Source organism: Arachis hypogaea, chromosome 12 (assembly GCF_003086295.3).
Source record: "Arachis hypogaea cultivar Tifrunner chromosome 12, arahy.Tifrunner.gnm2.J5K5, whole genome shotgun sequence".
NCBI lineage: Eukaryota > Viridiplantae > Streptophyta > Magnoliopsida > Fabales > Fabaceae > Arachis > Arachis hypogaea.
The window spans coordinates 70,591,006-70,613,598 of NC_092047.1; the positions used below are offsets into that span (position 1 = coordinate 70,591,006).

General features: G+C 39.8%; 1 protein-coding gene and 1 long non-coding RNA gene across 8 annotated transcripts; both read right to left on the minus strand.

Annotated features, from left to right (window-relative positions):
* Positions 1-2,246: 2,246 nt before the first annotated feature.
* Positions 2,247-4,640, minus strand: LOC140176752 (uncharacterized). Its single transcript, XM_072208299.1, has 4 exons — positions 4,583-4,640; positions 3,920-4,153; positions 3,538-3,790; positions 2,247-2,931 (listed from the first exon to the last, which is right to left on the minus strand). Exons 1-4 carry the CDS (start codon positions 4,638-4,640, stop codon positions 2,247-2,249), a joined length of 1,230 nt encoding a protein of 409 aa, XP_072064400.1.
* Positions 4,641-7,075: 2,435 nt separating this feature from the next.
* LOC112727509 (uncharacterized) lies at positions 7,076-22,588 on the minus strand. Of its 7 annotated transcripts, none has more exons than XR_011868620.1 (5): positions 22,440-22,588; positions 22,249-22,316; positions 22,000-22,115; positions 19,619-19,964; positions 18,664-18,972 (listed from the first exon to the last, which is right to left on the minus strand). It is a non-coding gene; the product is annotated as an uncharacterized lncRNA (long non-coding RNA). The 7 variants fall into 7 exon arrangements; XR_011868623.1 differs by having other exon boundaries at positions 18,664-18,993; XR_011868621.1 differs by lacking the exons at positions 18,664-18,972; positions 19,619-19,964 and adding an exon at positions 7,076-7,685.
* Between the last annotated feature and the right edge of the window lie 5 nt (positions 22,589-22,593).

Consider the following 22,593-nt stretch of genomic DNA (forward strand, 5'->3'; position numbering starts at 1 on the left):
ATGAAGCGAGGCAATCCTTTGGTGAATAGTCGCCTTGTATTAGCTTGGAACCTTCAACGGCCGCTCCCAATGGATTGTACGCTTTTTAATAGCCTCGTATTGAGAGTCAGCTCTTCGGTTAACCAAGGTGTTTGGTCTATCACCCTGGCGATTCCACCAAAAATCAGGAGAGCGAGCGGTGGTTTGCTCAAGCGGCAAAGTAACCGGTGCCTTACCTTTCTTTCTCATCCTAAAAATAAAAATAAAAGAATTTCGAGATCATAGGGTAACAATAAAGTAAAATCATTGAGGAAGCACTAACAAGGTTAAAAGAAGCTTATAGAAATAGTGTGATTTACAAAAACACGGTGTGTATATTCCAATGATGCGCGTGGTTGGAACACGCACCCCGGCCGGATATCACAGCAATCACACCCTTAAGGCAATTCACAGCTCAAAGCTTCACGACTTAGTGCTCAAGTTGCAAATATAAAAAAGAGAAATGCAAGCAACTTCAAGCAAGCACCTAAAGGGAATTGTCAATTGTTCATCCTCAAAAAGTGGTAATCACACATATAATGTTCTTAATTAGAAGCCAAAAGATGTTTGATCAAGACATCATTAAAAGTTGAACAATCGTAAAGTGATTGCCGAATTAAAATTTCAAGATGAACAATGTCAATTGGGTCTTATACAACACAATGCATTTTCAACCAAAATTGCACATCGACAAACAAGGAATTGCATTGGTCAATTCACTTAATTACCATCAAAAGTCACAATAGAAGTTGCACAATTCATACAATATGCCTATCGAGAGATAAATTGAACACATACGATGACCAAGTCATATGAATCAAACAAAATGTTCATTGAGGTATTTTATCGAACATGTGGTATGCAATGTGCAAGTTCATCACAATTAAGCTCAAATTTTATCATAACCAATCCAACAATCAAGCAACAACACTTTGCAATACAAAGAAACAACAAAGAAAGCAATTAATTTAATCTAAGCAACATAAAAGGAATGAAAGCAATTGCAAAAATATTAATACCCTAAATAGAAAGGAAAAACAAGAACCTGAGATATAGAGGTTGAAAAGAACAAGAACTAGGGAGGAACAATGGCACTTCTTATAGCCACTGCAAAATCACGGCATTTGGGTTTGCCAGAAAAAGAAGCACCGGAAGAGAGAACTCACCGGTGGTGAATAGAGAAAAGAGAAGGAAAAAAAAGAAAGAAAGAAAAGAGAAGAGAAGAGAAGTAACAGAAAGAGAAAAAGAGAAGTCACCAGCGATGGGCTGACGGCGGCGATGGCCGGCGGCAGGGACCGGCAGAGATGTGCAGAGAAGAGAGAGAGAGCAGCTATGAAGAAAAGAAGAAAAGAAGAAAAGAAAGGGCTGCCTCTCAACAGGGCAGGTTGCCCTGTTAATGCTCAGAACGCAATGTGTGCGGGCGCACAGGGACCTGTGCGAACGCACAGAGAGCGCAACTTAGAAAGGGTGCGAACGCACACGGCGTGTGATCGCTGCAACCAGAGAGGTTGCATAAAGACGTGCGGACGCACAAGGACGTGCGACCGCACAGACAGGCTCTCTCTCTTTTTTTTTTTTATACTTGAGGACAGAATCATGTGTGCGTGCGCATGCACAGAGGCTAAAAATGGGGGAGGTTGATCAGGCGCACAAGCTGTTCCCTCGCTCCCACCAGAGGGGTCTGCAATTGGTATGTGGGCGCACACGTCTGTGCGGCCGCACAGATGAAGCATGAAAGGGAACGTGTGCGTACACACGCAGTTGTGTGCACGCACAAATCAGAGAAAACAGGGCAGCGTACACGCACAAGCTGTGCTGGCCCTGCGACCAGAGGGAATATTAAGGTGTGTGCAGATGCACAGGATCGTGCGACCGCACAGATGGTGAAAAATACAGTTTTGTGCGCACGCACAGCTTGGTGCGTACGCACAGATGCCCTGTTTCAGCAAATTCTTTTTTCTTTAAAACTAAGGTTCCTATCCTTTGCATATCAACATACGAACTCCAAATCATGCAAACAAGCACAATTTCATAGTCCACAAGTAATTTAACTTATTCAACTCAAAATCATCAAACCAAACCTAAGCTAATCATTATATCACAAGAAAGCAAATAATTCAAAAGGCTATAAATAAGAGATAAAATTGGAACAATGTTACCATGGTGGGGTGTCTCCTACCAAGCACTTTATTTTAGAGCCCTAGGTTGGACTTGCATGGCTTCATTGGTCACTTGGAACCTTCTCCAAAGAGGAAAATCTCCAACTCCTTGGCATTCTTGGGTTGAGTGTGATAAAGCTTCACCCTATGACCATTAACCTTGAACTTAACTCCATTGATAGGGTGAATCACTTCCACCACCCCATAAGGCTTGACATCTACAACTCTAAATGGCCCGTCCCATCTAGATCTCAATTTTCCGGGCATCAATCGCAACCTTGAATTGTACACAAGCACTTCATCACCTGTCTTGAAGTTCTTCCTCCTAATATTCTGGTCATGGAAAGCCTTAGCTTTTTCCTTGTAGAGCTGAGCATTCTCATATGCTTCCAGCCTAAGGCATTCTAATTCCTCCAATTGAAGCTTACGTTCCATACCCACCCCCTTTAAGTCCGGATTGCAATTCTTCACCGTCCAATAGGCTCTATGTTGGATTTCAACCGGAAGATGACAAGGCTTCCCAAAAATAATACAGAATGGGCTCATTCCGATTGGGGTCTTGTAGGCGGCCCTATAGGCCCATAATGCATCTCCCAATCTAGAACTCCAATCCTTCCTCTGTGGATTAACCACTTTCTCTAAGATTCTTTTGATCTCCCTGTTGGATACTTTCGCTTGCCCATTAGTTTGGGGGTGATAGGCTGTAGAAACTTTCTGAATGATCCCATACTTTTTCATCAACGCCTCAATTTTCCTGTTACAAAAATGGATTTCTTGGTCACTCACGATTGCTCGTGGTGACCCAAATCTACAAATAATGTTATTTTTCAAAAATGAAGCAACGGTGTTAGCGTCATCGCAACGGGTAAGAATTGCTTCCACCCATTTAGAGACGTAATCCACTGCTAACAATATGTACACAAACCCATTGGAATTTGGAAATGGCCCCATGAAGTCCTTGCCCCAAACATCAAAAATTTCGCAAAAAATCATCGGTTGTTGGGGCATCTTATCCCTTTGTGAGGTATTTCCAGATTTCTGGCAATGATGACAGGATTTGCAAAATTGGTTGGCATCCCTAAATAAAGTAGGCCACCAGAATCCACAGTCTAAAACCTTTCTCGTTGTTCGTTGCGGGCCAAAATGACCCTCACTCTCAGATGAGCGGCAAAATTGAAGGATAGACTGGAACTCAGATTCTGGCACACACTTTCTAATTACTTGATCCGCCCCACACCTCCACAGATGTGGATCATCCCAAATATAGTATTTACCATCGCTTCTCAATTTATCTTTTTGATGCTTTGAAAATTGTGAGGGAAAAACGTGAGCGACCAAGTAATTAGCTATCGGGGCAAACCAAGGGGTGCTATGGGATATTGCTTGGAAGGTATCTAAGGAAAATGAATCATTGATAGGAGTGGGATCCGGAGTTAAATGTTCGAGCCGACTCAAATGGTCCGCCACTAGATTTTGGGATCCACTTCTATCTTTGATCTCCAAGTCAAATTCTTGCAAAAGTAATATCCACCTAATGAGCCTAGGCTTTGACTCCTTCTTCTTTAGCAAATATTTCAAAGCGGAATGGTCCGAATACACCACCACTTTAGAGCCTAGCAAATAAGGTCAAAATTTTTCTAGAGCAAAAACAATGACTAAAAGCTCTTTTTCGGTGGTGGTGTAATTCGACTGAGCCGAATCCAAAGTTTTTGATGCATATGCTATAGTGTTGGGAGCGTTACCATCGCGTTGTGCTAGCGCGGCACCTACGGTGTGATTCGAGGCGTCGCACATGATCTCAAAAGGTTGATTCCAATTTGGGCCTCGCACAATAGGGGCTGTGGTTAGCGCTTCCTTCAACTTGTCAAAAGCCTTTTTGCAATCTTCTCCGAAATGAAATTCCACGTCCTTTTGCAGTAGGCGGGAGAGAGGTAAGGCGACTTTGCTAAAGTCCTTGATGAACCGACGATAAAAGCCTGCATGACCAAGGAAGGAACGGATCTCCCTCACTGAGGGTCGACGGAGATTCCGTCTTTATAAACAACATGACCCAATACTATACCTTGCTTCACCATGAAGTGGCACTTTTCAAAATTCAAAACAAGGTTAGTATTGGTGCATCGCTCTAGATACCCTAACTAAGTTCCCTAAACAAGCATCAAAGGAGCTACCATACACACTGAAATCGTCCATGAAGACTTCCATACAATCCTCCAAAAGATCCGAGAAAACACTTGTCATGCATCTTTGAAACGTTGCCGGTGCGTTGCATAAGCCAAACGGCATTCTCTTATACGCAAACGTTCCAAAGGGGCAAGTAAAAGTAGTTTTCTCCTGATCCTCAGGAGCTATGTGAATTTGAAAGTACCCTGTGTATCCATCTAAAAAATAGTAATGGGATTTACCTGCCAAGCGATCCAACATTTGGTCAATGAACGGCAACGGGTAGTGGTCCTTTCGCATTGCTTGATTCAGTCGGCGGTAATCAATGCACACTCGCCAAGTATTCTAGACTCGGGTGGCCACAAGCTCTCCACTCTTCGTCTTCACCATTGTTACTCCGGACTTCTTCGGCACTACTTGGATCGGACTTACTCATTCACTGTCGGAAATGGGGTAAATGACGTCCGCTTCCAAGAGGCGAGTTACTTCCTTCTTGACTATGTCAAGGATTGTGGGATTTAGCCATCTTTGCGGCTGTCGAACCGGCTTGGCACCTTCTTCCAAGAAAATCCTATGGAGGCACACTTGAGGACTTATTCCCACAATGTCACTCAGGCTCCATCCGATCGCCTTCTTATACTTCCGGATAACCTCAAGGAGTTGTTGCTCTTCTTGATCGGAGAGATCGGTTGCCACTATCACCGAAAATTTATGTTCCTAATCAAGAAACAGATATTTAACATGGGGTGATAGTGGTTTCAAATCTTTTCTTGCTTCTTGGTGGGGTAACTTATCCTCTTGGTTGTGGAGACTTGGTGGGGCACTTTCATCTTCTTCATCCTCAAGGTCTCCCGCTTGTAAACTCTCTTCATCACTCAGACCTTTTTGAAGCTCATGGTGGCTACCTTGAAGCTCATGGTGACTACCTACCTCAAGTTTCTCCTCTCTCCCATCTTCAATTAAATTCGTGCCCCTATTAATAGATTCCTCCTTCGGAAGAGCGGGTTGAGGGTTTATCTCATTAAGCGGCTCACTTCCTTTCGGAGTTATAGCATCAATGCTAGATTTCGGGGTTGATGGGTGTGAAAAGGGTGGAGGGGCAAGGCTACTAGGGGTGGAGTGAGAGGGTGCTAGACGTGACAAAGCCTCGGCAAGAGTTGTCATGCAATTCTCTTGCTTCCTTTGAAATTTCCTTTGCTCTTGGATGAGGGCTTGAAAGCTAGGCTCTCCATAAGGGAAGTTAATGGGGATGGGATGGTGGTGAAAGCTACATTGTCCCGAAGGTGGCGGTAGGTAGGTGGGTGGAGAGGGAATTGGTGGTGGAAAGGGTAAAGGAGCTTGAGGGTATGATGGTTGTATCTCATGTCGAGGGTATGGAGCATGAGCATATGGATGGACAAAATTGTAATAAGGACGTGTTTCCGCTAGGTGTGAGAGGTTGATAGATGTTAAGATCATAGGGGCCCCGCAACAGTCCTTGTCGCCAAGAATTGATTGCTTGTGACCCTTCCTCGAATTGACCGCCCCTACCTTGAGTTGAACCAACGTTGAAATTGCTACCCCCTACAACATGATAACAACTAGACTCCAAGCCAAAAGGGTGATAATTCATTATGAATAGGAAAAATAGAACACAATGATATCAATAAAAGCAATGAACAAATGAGTATATATGTTCTAATTATATCTACTCATCTAGGACTAGAAAAACAAAAAGTGTTAGTTGTTATCAATACTAAGACAGAGGCGCCTCCTACCAATTAGTGCCAATTAGCAAACCAAAAATCAAGTATTTATACTACTCACATATTTACAGCAACCAAATTTGTAGCACTCATTACACTTAAAGTGAACTCCCCGGCAACGGCGCCAAAATTTGACAACGCCCAAAAGCACCGGTTAGGAACTTGATTATCAAAATGGAATTGGCGTTGTAAGTATAGTCCTAACCCAACAAATTGGCCATCAATCAAATTGTTAATCCAAAAGATAGTCACAAGCAAAACCAATTCAAAACCGAGAGTATTTGACTCCCGAGTCGTCTCCTAAGGACCACTTTAGAGCAATGAGTGTGCAATTCCGATTGTAGTGATCAAGGGACTGTCAATGAAGAAATGAACATATAAAGCAATGAAAGAACATGAAAAATTGTAATGATTTAACAAATATAGAAATTAAAGAACCGACTATGTAATATAAACAAGTAAAGTATAAAAGAGATTAACATATAAGCGTATGAAAGATTCAAAGCATAAAAAGAGTCTTGGCTTGGAGTGAGCAAAGGGTCCTTTCCTTGTTGGAACTACAACTATGACAATTATGATGAATTAATCTCATTTGATCAACCCTCACATCGGAAAATAAGTTAAATGAGCATAAGTGTTCTCAACCCACAAATCCTAAATTGCTTGCTAATTGCCTTAGCAACAAATTAGTGTTAGCGGGAATAAGAACAATTAACAATCCAAGAATTGAAACTAAATGTTGGACATTCCAACTCTAGGAACCCAATTGCTCACTTTACCCAAGCCAAGAGCTAAAAATTTAGCCTAAAATCATGTATGACATTTTGTCAAACACTTGGTGGGCATAAACCTTAAACATGGAAGAATTGAGAAAAGGCTTGAAACTAAAAGCAACAATTAATCTCAATCAACAAGAATAACACAAGAAAGCATGAAACAAACATCAAACATCAAATTCATCAACAAGAAATTGAAATGGCAAGAGAGAAGTAAAATTGAACTATAACTTGAATTAGAAGAAAGAGTAATGACAACGTAACTATAAAGAGTAATAATAAGAGAATACTTACAATGAAAGCTAGCAAAATCCAAGATCAAAAATGGAAATGGCACTTGAATGTAAAACCCTAATATAAACCCTAATAGAGATGATGAAAAGCTTAGAGAAAAAACTAAAATAAAAGCTTCCTTCCACTACTCCTAAACTATACTAATGATATGCTATGTTATCCTCCTCATTTTTCCTTCAAATATGAGTTAGAAGACTTCAGAAATGGGCCTCCAAAGCCCCCAAATCGCGAGTCACGTGCCATTTTAATGAAGTCATGTGCAGACACCTGTGCGGACGCACAGACACTTTACAAAAAATCCCGTCCTGTGCGTACGCACAAGCAGCTGTGTGCACGCACACTAAGCGATGTTTGAGTGGGCGCGCGACGCGCTCGAAACAATCCACGCGCTCTGATTGGGCAGCTGTGCGTACGCACAAGTAGCTGTGCGCATGCACACGTCTCTGAACTCACCTCCTTTGATTCTTCTTGTTTCCTCCACTTTGCATGCTCTTCTTCCATTTTCTCCAACCCATTCCTACCTTATACACCTGAAATTATTCACAAACAACATCAAGGCATCAAATGGAAGGCAAATGGAATAAAATAGCTTAAATCAAGCATGAAAGAGCATATTTTCATAATCAAGCGCAATTTGGGAGAAAAGTTCAAAAGCATGCTATTCCAGGGAATAAGTGCAAGTTTATATGATGAAAATCCATTCAATTCTAGCCAAAAAGCATCATCAAATATGGATTCATCAATTCCCCCACACTTAAACACTAGCATGTCCTCATGCTAAACACACGCAAAGGAGATAGATGAAAGGGAAAATGACTTATGCTATATACTACTTAAATGCATGCAACTATCCTAAGGCTAATCGCCAATATGTACTATGATGAGAGTTGGTAGAAACAAACCATGAAATTCTAATCTATCACAAGAAAATTTTAGGGCCAACGCAAAGAGTTCATGCACTAAGATCAATGTCCAAAGAATTGAATTGAAGTTATCAAAACTATCCAATTAAAGAACTTGAAAGAAGATACAATATGAGGCATAAGAACATAGAATTGAGCGATCGAACCCCTCACCGGATGTGTATCCACTCAATTCGCTCGATGTTTAGGGTTTAACCACTCAATTCTCCTTTTATCATGCTTTTCAAAGATTTGCAAGTCATCTAACAATCAACTAATATTTAATATATGAATAACAAATATCATGAGGTCTTTAGAGGGATGTAATGGGGCTAGGATTTAGGTAGGATAAATTATGGTTAAGTGGACTTAAAGAATTAGTTCTTTGATTAGCTTGAGTGTCCACCTAATCCTACGTCACCTATGTACAGATAACAATACAACCTTTCTACCCATTTTCTTTTTCTATCTCACTTTACCCATGCATTTTCTTTTCAAACATGCCATATGCATCCTTTATTTACTCTTTTATTTCATACTTTGTTATTCACAAGTTTTTTTTTTAAATTGAACTATGAATGCATATGTTTTAATTAATGAAATGTATGAGCATTACCTAATTGCCCAAAAATTTTCACAAAGAGTTCATGCCTCTATCACCAATGCTTCCCAAAATTCTCCCACACTTAGAATTTACACACTAATCCACCCATGCTAATCACAGAGTAATTCAGAGACATCAATTATTTTTCGCTTAAGGGGAGTAATGTGCTTTCATCAGAATAAAAGGGGATTCATAGGCTCAAAGAGGTTCACAAAGGTGAATGCAAGGGTTGGCCATGTAGGTTAGTGAGTTTATCATCAAAGATGGCCTCAATCATGCTAAATGCATCCAAACACAAATACAGGACATGAAGCATCATGCAAATCAATGATCATAATAAAAAACGAGTATAATCTCACACAAGAACAACATTATGGCTGAAAAGTGCAACTATCTATTAAAGCTCAAATCTCACAAGGTATGCTGTTCTAGCTCTTTTCCATGTTCTACAAACAAAATACTCCAAGCAAGTTGGTAAACACAATTTTTCTTCAATTCAATCAATGGTATGTCCCTAGAAAAGGTTTCATGGAAATTCCTTGGTATTTCACCAACTTATTCCTTCTATCATGCAACATGCAAATATTAACTATTAAGTATCCATAAACGATAAAGAAGTATTTACAACACCAAGGATTTGGAGCATTCAGAGCGAGGTACATCGTCCAGGCGACGCGTATGCGTGACAAGAAAAAAAAAGCCAGACGACCCGTACGCGTGACCCATGCGTACGCGTCACAATCAACACATGACCTCATTAAAGTGAATTCGCTATGGGCGATTTCTGAGCTTTCAAGGCCCAAATTCAACTAGTTTCTGAGGCTATTTCATGCAGAATTGAAGATAACATTGTACCTTCTTCCAGTGTTGGAGTTGACTAAATAGGATAAATTCTTGTTAATCATTGTATTATGATTGATGACTAGGATAGAATGCCTATATTCTAAATCCTTGCCATGAATGTCTCTCTTTATTAGTTGCTTCCTTTAGTTGTTACCTTTATTTCCTTACCATTTGCTTTCTTGTCTTTTTACCAACCCACCCCTTGGATACCATAACCAATAATATGCATACCTCACTGCAATTCCTTGAGAAGACAACCCGGGACTAATACCCTCGGTTATTTTAATTGGGTTGGACTTGTGACAACCAAAACTCTAAACTTTGATTGAGTATTATTTGTTGGCTAAGAACTATACAATCAACGAAATTATTGTGTGAAAATTCCTAACTGACGGTAATACTCTTTCAGGTTTTGACAAAGCAAGAGGAAGGAGAAGTGAGCCTTAAGGAGCCTAAGAGGAAGGCTATATTGGATGAATCCATTCTCATTCCATTCCCTTTCATAGTAAAGAGGGCCAAGAAAACTCTGGAGTCTGATCCAAACATGCTTCAAGTGTTCAAGAAAGTTGAGGTAACCATCCCACTTGTTGATGCCATTCAACAAATTTCGAAGTATGCTAAGTTTTTAAAGGACTTGTGCACACACAAGGATAGAATTGGTGAGTTCAAAACATTGTCATTGGGTAGTTCCATCTCTTCATTGATGAAGCCTATTCCGGAAAAGTGTAGTGACCCCGAACCATGTCTAGTATCTTGTTAGATTGGTGGAGTTGCTTTTTATGATTACATGTGTGATTTGGGGGCTTGTGTGAGTATCATGCCACTCTCTATATATGCAAGGTTGAAGTTATCCCCATTGAAAAGGTCGGCCGCCAAATTTGTCTTAGCCGACAAGAGTGTGATCACCGTAGTAGGGATAGCAGAAGATGTGCTTGTGACAATCAAGGATTTAGTGTTTCCGGTTGATTTCTATATCCTTGAAATGCCTCGGAAGGATAATGGAAGTTCTTCCTCCGTTTTGCTTGGTAGACCTTTCTTGAAGACCTCTAAATTTAAATTGAATGTCTTTACCGGCACATACTCTTTTGAGGTAGGTGACAAGACCATCAAGTTTAACTTGGAAGAGGCCATGAGACATTCACCTGAAGAGCACTCCGTCCTCCGTTGTGATGTGATTGATGAGGTAGTAGCGGAGATACAAAGAGAAGATTGCAACAGGTCGTACTATCCTGTTATTGAAGGGAAGGATAAATAAGAGAAAGCTGATGAGGATGAGCTTCATGATCCTGGTGAAAACGAACCTCAACTTGAATCGAAAAGTGAATTGAAGCCTCTACCTTCTTACTTAAAATATGCATTCCTTGAGGACAACCAAGGACTTCCTGTAATTATTACTAGTGAGCTCTCTAGCCAAGAAGAAGAGAAGCTCATAAAGGTCCTAAGAAAGTACAAGAAAGCAATCGGTTGGAGCTTGGCCGACATTGTGGGGATTGACCCCCGTATGTGTATGCATCGCATTTTCCTTCAAGAGGGAGCTTGGCCAGTTAGACAACCCCAAAGAAGGCTTAACCCCACCATTCTTGATGTGGTGAAAAAGGAAGTCACAAGGTTGCTTAATGCGGGTATTATTTATCCGATTTTCGATAGTGAGTGGGTGAACCCAGTTCAAGTTGTTCCAATGAAATCAGGAATCACTGCTGTAAAGAAAAATGATGGTGAAGTGGTCACAACAAGGGTGCAAAATGCTTAGCGGGTATGCATTGATTATAGGAAGCTGAATGCCGCAACAAAGAAAGATCATTATCCCTTGCCATTCATTGACCAGATGTTGGACCGACTTGTAGGTAAATCTCATTACTCCTTTGTTGATGGTTTTACTGGCTACTTCTAGATACATATTGCTCTTGAGGATTAGGAAAAGACCACCTTTACTTGTCCTTTTGGCACCTTTGCTCACAAAAAGATGCCATTTGGGTTATGCAATGCACCCGCCACTTTTCAACAGTGCATGACTAGTGTCTTTTTTAATCTTATAGAGAGCTGTCTGAAAGTCTTTATGGACAATTTCAGTGTATATGGGACTTCTTTTAATAGATGTTTAGGGAACTTGGCTAAGGTCTTAGAGAGGTGTGTTGACACTAGCCTTGTCCTCAATTTCGAAAAATGTCACTTCATGGTGAGACAAGGCAGTGTTAGGACACATAGTTTTAGATAAAGGCATTTCTGTGGACTCGGCCAAGACTGATGTCATTACCAGTTTACATCACCCCTCTTCTGTGAGGGAGGTCCGTTCTTTTTTGGGGCATGCAGGATTATATAGGCGCTTCATCAAGAATTTTAGCAAGATTGCATTGCCGTTATCGCACCTGCTACAAAAGGACGTTGACTTTGAGTTTGATAGTGCTTGTGCTGAAGCATTTGAGGAGTTGAGAAGAGCTCTTACCATGGCACCAATGTGAGGGGCCCTGACTGGACGCAGCCGTTCGAAATCATGTGTGATGCGTCAAATCACGCCGTAGGTGCCGCGCTTGCACAGCGCGATGGTAAGCTCCCTTACATTGTTGCTTACTCCTCAAAGACATTGGATGCGGCGCAATCCAATTACACCACTACGGAAAAAAGAGCTTCTAGCAATTATTCATTCATTGGATAGATTTAGATCTTATTTGCTAGACTCCAAAATAGTGGTCTATACAAATCATGCAGCTCTAAAATATTTGTTGACAAAGAATGAGTTGAAATCTAGGCTCATGCGTTGGATCTTGCTCTTGCAAGAGTTTGACGATGAGATTAGGGATCGAAGTGGGTCACAAAATTTAGTTACGTACCATCTGAGCCGCCTCGAAAATCTAAAGTATGACCCATTTCCGATTGACGACTCATTTCCTCTGGATGGTTTGCATGCTATTTTGGATAGTATTCCTTAGTTTGCACCTATGATGAATTACTTGGTTCCCAATATCTTCCCTCCCAACTTTTCAAAACATTAAAGAGACAAATTGAGGAGTGATTCCAAATCTTACATTTGGGATGACCCTCACATGTGGAAACAGGAAGTAGACCAAGTGATTCGTAGATGTGTCACTGAATCCGAATTCCAACCTATTCTTGAATCTTGTCATTCATCCGAGTGTGGTGGCCACTTTGTCCCACAACAGACGGCTAAAAAAATTTTGAATTGTGGATTCTGGTGGCCGACATTGTTCAAGGATGTTAACCAATTTTGTGTGTCATGTCACTAATGTCAAAAGTCAGGAAATGTATCCCAAAGGGATGAAATGCCTCAACAACCAATGTTGTTTTGTGAAATCTTTGATGTATGGGACATAGACTTTATGGGGCCATTTCCCAACTCAGGTGGATATCTTTACATTTTGTTGGCGGTTGATTACGTATCAAAGTGGGTGGAAGTGATACCCATCCGCTTTGATGTTCCACCCACTTTGATGACGCTAATGCGGTGGTTTCTTTCATTAGAAATAATATTGTATGGCGCTATGGGTCGCCAGGAGCAATCGTGAGCGACCAAAGTATTCACTTTTGTAACAGAAAGATAGAAGCACTACTCACGCGATATGGTTCACCCACACGCACGATTTCTCGGTTCACCACTTTTTTCAAAACCTGCTTTATTTCCCTTGTAGTACCCCATATCGTTTGAGTAGTGCATCTATCTTCCTGTTGCAAAAGTGAGTACCTTGGTCGCTCACGATTGCTCGTGGCGACCCATAGCGGCATACAATATTGTTTCTAATGAAAAAAACCACAGCATTAGCGTCATCAAGGCGAGTGGGTATCGCTTCCACCCACTTCACTTTGATACGTAATCAACCGCCAACAAAATGTAAAGATATCCACTTAAGTTAGAAAATGACCCCATAAAATCTATGTCCCATACATCAAAGATTTCACAAAACATTGGTTGTTGAGGCATTTCATCCCTTTGGAATACATTTCCTGACTTTTGACATTGGTGATATGACACACAAAATTGATTAGCATCCTTGAACAATGTCGGCCACCAGAATCCACAATCCAAAATTTTTTTAGGGGTCGTTGTGGGACAAAGTGGCCAACACACTCGGATGAATGACAAGATTCAAGAATAGGTTGAAATTCGAATTTCGGGACATATCTACTAATTACTTGGTCTACTCTCTGTTTTCACAAGTGAAGATTATCCCAAATGTAATACTTAGAATCACTCCTTAACTTGTCTCTTTGATGTTTTGAAAAGTTGGGAGGGAACATATTGGCAACCAAGTAATTCGCCAAAGGTGCAAACCAAGAAAAACTATCCGAAATAGCATGCAAACCATCCAAAGAAGATAAGTCGTCAATCGGAAATGGGTCATACTTAAGATTTTCAAGGTAGCTCAGATGGTCCGCAACTAAATTTTGTGACCCACTTCGATCCCTAATCTTAACGTCAAACTCTTGCAAGAGCAAGATCCAACGTATGAGCCTAGGTTTTGACTCATTCTTTGTCAACAAATATTTTAGGGCTGCATGATCCGTTTACACCACTATTTTGGAGCCTAGCAAATAAGATCTAAATCTATCCAATGAATGAACAATTGCTAGAAGCTCTTTTTCCGTAGTGGTGTAATTGGATTGCGCCGCATCCAATGTCTTTGAAGAGTAAGCAATAATGTAAGGGAGCTTACCATCGCGTTGTGCAAGCGTGGCACCTACGACATGATTTGACGCGTCATACATGATTTCGAACGACTGCGTCCAATCAGGGACCCTCACAATTGGTGCCGTGGTAAGAGCTCTTCTCAACTCCTCAAATGCTTCTGCAACGTCCTTTTGTAGCAGGCGCCATAATGGCAATTTAATCTTGCTAAAATTTTTGATGAAGCGTCCTATAGAATCCTGCATGCCCCCCAAAAAAGAACGGACCTCCCACACAGAAGAGGAGTGAGGTAAACTGGTAATGACATCAACCTTGGCCGGGTCCACATAAATGCCCTTATCAGAAACTATGTATCGTAACACTATGCTTTGTCTCACCATGAAGTGACATTTCCGAAATTGAGGACAAGGCTAGTGTCAACACACCTCTCTAAGACCTTAGCCAAGTTCCCTAAACAGCTATTAAACATAACTCTCATATACACTGAAATCGTCCATAAAGACTTCCAGACAACTCTCCATAAGATCAGAAAAGACATTAGTCATGCACCGCTGAAAAGTGGCGAGTGCATTGCATAACCCAAATGCCATCCTTTTGTAAGCAAAGGTGCCAAAAGGACAAATAAAGGTGGTCTTTTTCGAATCCTCAAGAGCAATATGTATCTGGAAATAGCGAGTAAAACCATCAAGAAAACAGTAATGAGATTTACCTGCAAGTCGGTCCAACATCTGGTCAATAAATGGCAATAGGTAATGGTCTTTCGTTGTTGCAGCATTCGGCTTCCTAGAATCAATGCATACACGCCAAGCATTTTGCACCCTTGTTGTGACCACTTCACCATCATCTTTCTTTATAGCAGTGATTCCTGATTTCTTTAGAACAACTTGAACTAGACTCACCCACTCACTATCGTAAATCGGATAAATAATACCCGCATCAAGCAGCCTTGTGACTTTCTTTTTCACCACATCAAGAATGGTGGAGTTGAGCCTTCTTTGGGATTGTCTAACTGGCCGAGCTCCCTCTTAAAGGAAGATGTGATGCATACACATATAAGGGTCAATCCCCACAATGTCGGCCAAGCTCCAACCGATTGCTTTCTTGTGCTTCTTTAGGACCTCTAGGAGCTTCTCTTCTTGGCTAGAGAGCTCACTAGCAATGATTACTGGAAGTCCTTGGTTGTCCTCAAGGAATGCATATTTCAAGTGAGAAGGTAGAGGCTTTAATTCACTTTTCGCTTTAAATTGAGGTTCTTTTTTACCAAAATCATGAAGCTCATCTTTGTTGGTTTTCTCTTGTTTATCCTCGTGTTTATCGTTCCCTTCAATAACAGGATAGTACGACCTGTTGCAATCTTCTCTTTGTATCTCCTCTACTACCTCATCAATCACGTCACAACGGAGGACGGAGTGCTCTTTTGATGGATGTCTCATTGCCTCTTCCAAGTTAAACTTGACGGTCTTATCACCTACCTCAAAAGAGTATGTGCCGGTAAAGGCATCCAATTTAAATTTAGAGGTCTTCAAGAAAGGTCTACCAAGCAAAACGGAGGAAGAACTTCCATTATCCGTCCGAGGCATTTCAAGGACATAGAAATCAACCGGAAACATTAAATCCTTAATTGTCACAAGCACATGTTCCACTATCCCTACTACGGTGATCACACTCTTTTCGGCTAAGACAAATTTGGCGGCCGACCTTTTCAATGGAGCTAACTTCAACCTTGCAAATATAGAGAGTAGCATGATACTCACACAAGCCCCAAATCACACATGCAATCATAAAAAGCAACTCCACCAATCCAACAAGATACTAGACATGGTCTAGGGTCACTACACTTTTTTGAAATAAGCTTCATCAATGAAGAGATGGAACTACCCAATGACAATGTTTCCAACTCACCAATCCTATCTTTGTGTGTGCACAAACCCTTTAAAAACTTAGCATACTTCAGAATTTGTTGAATGACATCAAGAAGTGAAATGATTACCTCAACCTTCTTGAATACCTGAAGTATGTTTGGATCAAACTCCGGAGTTTTCTTGACCTTCTTTACTATGGAAGGGAATGGAATGGAAATTGATTCATCCATTATAGCCTTCCTCTTAGGCTCCTTAAGTCTCACTTCTCCTTCCTCTTGCTTTGTGTCTCCCTCATCCTCATGTGGAACTTCAACCACTTCCTCCTCATGAATATCTTTCATGGCCCTAGGAGGTATCTCCTCCAATGTAGTCCCCGACCGTATAGTAATAGCATTGAAATCGCCCTTTGAGTTTGGAAGGGGTTGGGATGGAAAGTTAGAAGAGCTTGAGGCTTGGTTGGTGTGGGTATTGTTGGAAGGAGGTAGAGACATCCTTGAAAGCATTTCGGTTATGTTGGACAATTGAACACTCATGTTACCAAATTGTGCATTGAGATTCCTAGTGTTCTCTTCATTTTTTTCTACCATAGCCCTAAGTCTCTTTTGCTCCTGGTAGAGTGCACGGTTAGAGTCATCACTTTGATTAGTGGAAGAGGAGGAGAATTGGTTGGATTGTTGTCTTTGGTGAAGCGTTTGGTATCTATGGTTGTTGTTTTGGTTTTGTTGTGAGTGTTGGTATGGTTGATTATGGTGGTTTTGGTGGTTATTATTGTGGTATTGGGAAGAAGATTGGTTGTTGTTATGGTAAGGAGAAGATGCGCTGTCTTGGTTCCATCTTTGATTATGGTTGTTCCTTTGAGCATTGTCCCTCCACCATTGATTAGAACTATTACATGAGTAATTGTTTTGACTTTGAGATTGATAGGGTGGGCGGTTGTTGTAGTTCACGTTGGCTACCGCGAGAGTGTAATCCTCTTGAATTTGATGGCATTGGTCGGTGTAATGTGCGGTACTAGAGCATAAACCACATACTCTAGGAAGTCCTTCAAACTGGAGAATTTGAGGTGGGGCTTGGATGACTTGGATTGATTGAAATGCCTTTTGTTCTTTGCGAATCTCCGTGAGGAGAGTGGTCATGTCTCCAAACACTTTAGTCAAAGCCGATTCGGAAGGAGGTGCTTCCACTACACTCTTGGGAGGATTGTCTCTCACTCTCACATGTTGGGTAGCCTCGGCGATATCATTGATCAAACTCCATGCTTCCGTCGTCGTCTTGTTCTTAAAAAGGAAACCATCACTAGAGGCGGTGAGCAATCTCTTATCTGGTGCATAAAGACCTCCAGTGAAATAGCTAATGAGCAAGTGAATATCTAACCCATGATGTGGACAAGATTCCAACAGCCTCTTGAATCGAGTCCAATATTCAAAGAGTGTCTCTTGGTCTTTTTGCATTATACCGAAAATTTCCTTCCGGATGTAATCGGTCTTCTTCGAGGGACTACTTTGTGAAAATCCTAACCGGCGAATTCCCTCCCATCAAGACTCTATGAAAGTAATTAAAATCATAAAGAAAACCTACTAATCGCTCGCAGCTTCATGTGAATCTTTAAACCTATGTCACTGAAAGGGTGAAAAATTTGGGGATGAGAACCAAACCACAAGTTCTCAGTAGAGGTCGAGAATGCCGTAAAAGTAAAGAATAAAAATGCAAATAGTTAATTTAATTCAACGATATTCATTTTCAGTAATTATATAAAACTCTTTGAAATTACGTTGAAAAAGAACTGGATATTAGCTTATGTCAATCTCAGTATGAATAGTCAACCTGTTCCAAACATAGGTTCATTAAGTCTATGCTGAACTAGTATGACATTTCATATAATATCTAACCCTAAGCGCAATTCAAAAACAGGCAAATAGAACACAAACAGACAAATAGAACACAAACAAACCAAACAAGGAACAACATAAAAGCACAGGAAATATAAAAAAGAATAATGCACAAACAAGATGATGCATGTCTAGCCCTAGTACAGGTAATAAGCTCATTTCTCGGTTTCTACCCGCTCCCGACATAAGCAGAAGCAGCTGAAACAGATATGTCTTTCCTGATGGCAACACCCACTGCATGCAGGAAATAACCCCTCTGCTCTGCAGGGTGGCATTCAGCCTGTGCTTGCCAAGACACCCTCTGTATGCAGGAAATAACCCTCTGCCTACAGAAATGATACAGGTGGTCACAATACCTCTATACGCAGGAAATAACCCCTCTGCCTTACAGGAATATAATATGAATCAATACCGCAGGAAACGCAGCAGATGAACATACATTAGATTAATATGTGATAAGGCTCAATTCTTTATTTTCTTTCTCATTCAGAGTCTCTTTTATAATTATAAATACGCAAGCGGAAAAAAACCCACGTCCTTGCAAACAACTTCATAAACCAAATATCTTTTCTCAAGAGAATCAGTGAAGTTATCACCAAGGTTGTCAAACTCGCGAGTCTAGGTAAACTCGTGGAGCTGACCTAGACTCGACTCGTAAACTCGACTCGTAGACTCGTACGAGTTTACCTGTTATAAATTTTTTATAAAAAATATATATATTATGTATAATATATATATTTAATCAAATATAGGCATTTAAACTTAACAATTTTAACATCAAAACACATAATAAATTAACATAATACTACAATTATAACAAGTACTCTAGACCACACATTCAAATCCTTCACAAATATGCATCTAGTTCAACATAAAACACACAATCACACAATCAAAGCTTCATATAACACAACCGAAAAACAAAAGAAAATAACAAAGCAACAACTAAATGTTCTAATAAAGTAAAAGTCTAAAACTGAAATCCTCCAATATCTTCATCTTCCATGGCATCAACATCATCATCTTCACCATCTTCATCAGAAACATCATTTGTTTCAGACATTTTGTATTTGTGTCCCTAAATCAACAAATCAACAAACTAAATAATTAATTTAGCAAAGTTATCCAGAGTTTCAAATTTCAATAAACTAAACTAAGCTAAACTAAACTAAACTAACATTTCAGATTTCATAAATTCAGATTTCATATTTCAATAAACTAAACTAAACTAACATTTTAGATTTTCTAAATTCAGATTTCAGCAATCAATAAACTAAACTAAACTAAACTAACATTTCAGATTTTCTAAATTCAGATTTCAGTTTTCAATAAACTAAACTAAACTAACATATCAGAGTTTCAGTATTTCAGATATTCAGATTCATTAATAAAAAATATCAAAGTAACTAACAGTCTAACTGTCCAAGTATCTAACACCAGAGTTTATTCAAAAATCCATATTTCATCATTCATTAACAAATATGTAACTATCAGATATTCAGATTCATTAATCCATATTTCGTCATTCATCACACCAGAATTCAAACTAAAAAAAATTTAAAAAGTTAATTTCAGAATCAAAATGGTAGAAATCATACCATTATACCAAAATTATTTAAATTTGTTCAACTACCAACATTACAGATTAAACTCACACTAACAAGTAACAACTAAGAAATGAATCAATTGATTCAATTCAGTAACTAATTTATTTTTAAACATACCTGAAGGCTAAGATGGCAGAATGAAGTAGGCTCAGCTGAGTAGCTGACACTGGCGTTGGCGCGTTGCTGTACTGTGCTCCCCGACGACCGACGGAACTGTGCTCCACAACGACCGACGGAAGCGTGTCTGACACTGGTGTCGCTGTGTTGTGCTGACTGATGTACTCCACGAATCTGTGTTCTTCGATGCAGAACAGGGAGCGAGAGAGTGAGAGTGTGTTGAGCTGAGTGAGAGAGCAAGAGTGAGAGAACGGTGGTTTGAGAAACGGCGAACGGCAGTGACAGATCGGGGACAGACGGCGGCAAGGGATGGACTGTTGATGACGAAACGCGAAGAAGAAGAGAGCTTGGAGAGGAGAAGAGAGTGAGTGCGAGTAAAGAGGATTTAGGGTTAGCTGGGTTAGTGGGTTGCTCCCTTGCAGCCTTTCTTTTTTTTTTTTCTTTGCCCAAAACGGGCCGTTTTGGCAAAAAACCCAACCTAAATCAAACTCGCTGACTCATGAATAAACTCGCGAGTTTGACCGAGTTTATCCTAGTCTACCCGAGTCTACTCAGAAACGAGTTTGTGTCTGAGTTAACTCGATTCCACTACCTAAACTCGTAAACTCGCACGAGTTTACGAGTTAACTCGCGAGTTTGACAACAATGGTTATCACCATTAAACAAGCATTAAATATTCATTTTAATTAAATCCTTATACTTTTATAAAAATTTGGACATACTCTCCTCTAAAAATAGAACTTAGCCACCCTTACAGGTTCCCTCTTTACACCAGCCTTTTATCAGCAATTGCCACAACAATATATTCTCAAAAACATCTGATAATAGTATAGAAAATCTATTCTTAAATCTCATATTCAAGGTTGTCACCAAACAACCTCGACAGTCTAATTTCAATTATGTTTTCAAAATACCAAATGAATTCGGAATTACACACACTTTATGTCCAGGCGGCCGTCTCGAATTAAGCTTTCTAATAAACTAAAAATCATAATTTTTTTTATCACTCTAGCCTTGGGAATAGAAGGAAAATCGTGACTGCTCTGCAGTACTTAAAAACTAGAAAACAGCAACAGCCTACAATATTCAAAATTCCATATATAATCCAAATTAAATTCAATGACCTTTAAAATTAATATGGTTTAACTTAACTTATCTAGGTCTCTTTTCCAATTGATTCCAGCCTTGGGAATAGAAGGAAAATCGTGACTACTCTGCAGTACTTAAAAACTAGAAAACAGCAACAGCCTACAATATTCAAAATTCCATATATAATCCAAATTAAATTCAATGACCTTTAAAATTAATATGGTTTAACTTAACTTATCTAGGTCTCTTTTCCAATTGATTCCAGATCAATACCATTTTTAATGAAGGAGTTATATAGCTTGAAAGTTAGATAGGAATATGTCAAAATCTGTTTTAGAAATCAGCAAGCTTAGTATCTTTCAACTTGCATAACCAGCAAGCTTAGTATCTTTCAACTTGCAAAACATATACTACAAAACTTCAATTAAGCTAAATTTTGGTTTGGAGACTCTTAACTTATCTAGCAACAATTGTGTCTTGGTTGCAACCCATTCGCTGTTCAATTCTAAGAGTTACAAGCATTGGAAGTTGATGCGTAACTTGCTGAAAACTGATTCTTTCCAACTTTGATCACCAATTTTCAAAAATTCACAACTCTCAATCCTTAACTCCTAAAATTCTGAAGTTTTACGGAAATAAACCAAGTTAATCAAATTTTAAAACAAAATTGATTTCGCTCTAGAACTCAGCTCGTAGAAGTTGTAGCAAGACAACCAAGTTGCTGCCCTATTCGAATTTTTTTGCAGCAGGAAAAATTCAACGACCTGACTTCAAAAATTCGCCATACATTGTATATTTAACGAAAATGTCTCAAATTTTCCAGTCCAGTTCCATCTATTCCCAAGTTTAACCTAGACTTGGCCCCACGCAATTCCGATCATTACAGAATTAGTTATAGTTTTTAACTTCATTTAAAAGTAATGCAGAAAATCATATTTTCAACAAAAAGTTTAATATTTCAAGATTCAACCTTCAATACCTCTCAAAATCAATTTCAAAACAATCACCAACCAAGTTCACCACTATTACAATATATCTAATAACTAACTCAACAGCAATCAACCAATATAATCCATCAAGATTCAGCATTCTCAGCAATTACTTATCCACAATTCATAATTCACACATAACCAATCAATTTCACAAAATCAACAAGCTCAATCACATTTGCAGCCACAACTCAACATCCATATAATTAATCAATTACTCACAATAATTAAACATATTTGCAGTTATTCAATAAATTTTGTAGGCATTTCTTAAATTAAAATCATTTAAATTAAATCCCCTACCTCAATTAGCTAAACCCAAGGAATTAACCACGATAAACCTGCTCTTTTTGAATTCACAGCAACAGCAACAATTCCAACATAATCAGGACGCGGCAGCAGCACCAACCATGATCACACTTGCAGCAACAACAATTTTGACAGTTCCAGCAGAACACATCAGCACTAAAACACTGGTATCGGCTACCGTAATTAAAATAAGTATATAGCAGAGAAACAAAATGCTAAACAGAACAAGAGTGGAAACGTTACAGGGTTATGAATGGAGGTTCAGAGTCAAAATGAAGAGGATGGCGCAACAATTTGTCTTCTCCAGAGCTCTAATTGTGGCGATTCCAACGAATACAGTATAATTAGGAATATTAGAGGCAGAGACAGGATCATTTCAAAGTGACAAGGTTTCAGAAATGGTAACTCTAGTAGCTAGGGCACAATTGACTCACCAGTAAGGACCAGGAATTCCAGCGACTAGCCCTAGCAGCAACGGCAGCGGCGCTGCCTCCTTCTAGTCGTCGTGCTCTCCTTCTTCCTGTACGCGTTCTACTTCGCTCATCACCTCCCTTCACGCAGCGGCGTTCTCCTCTTGTAGTGGCTTGA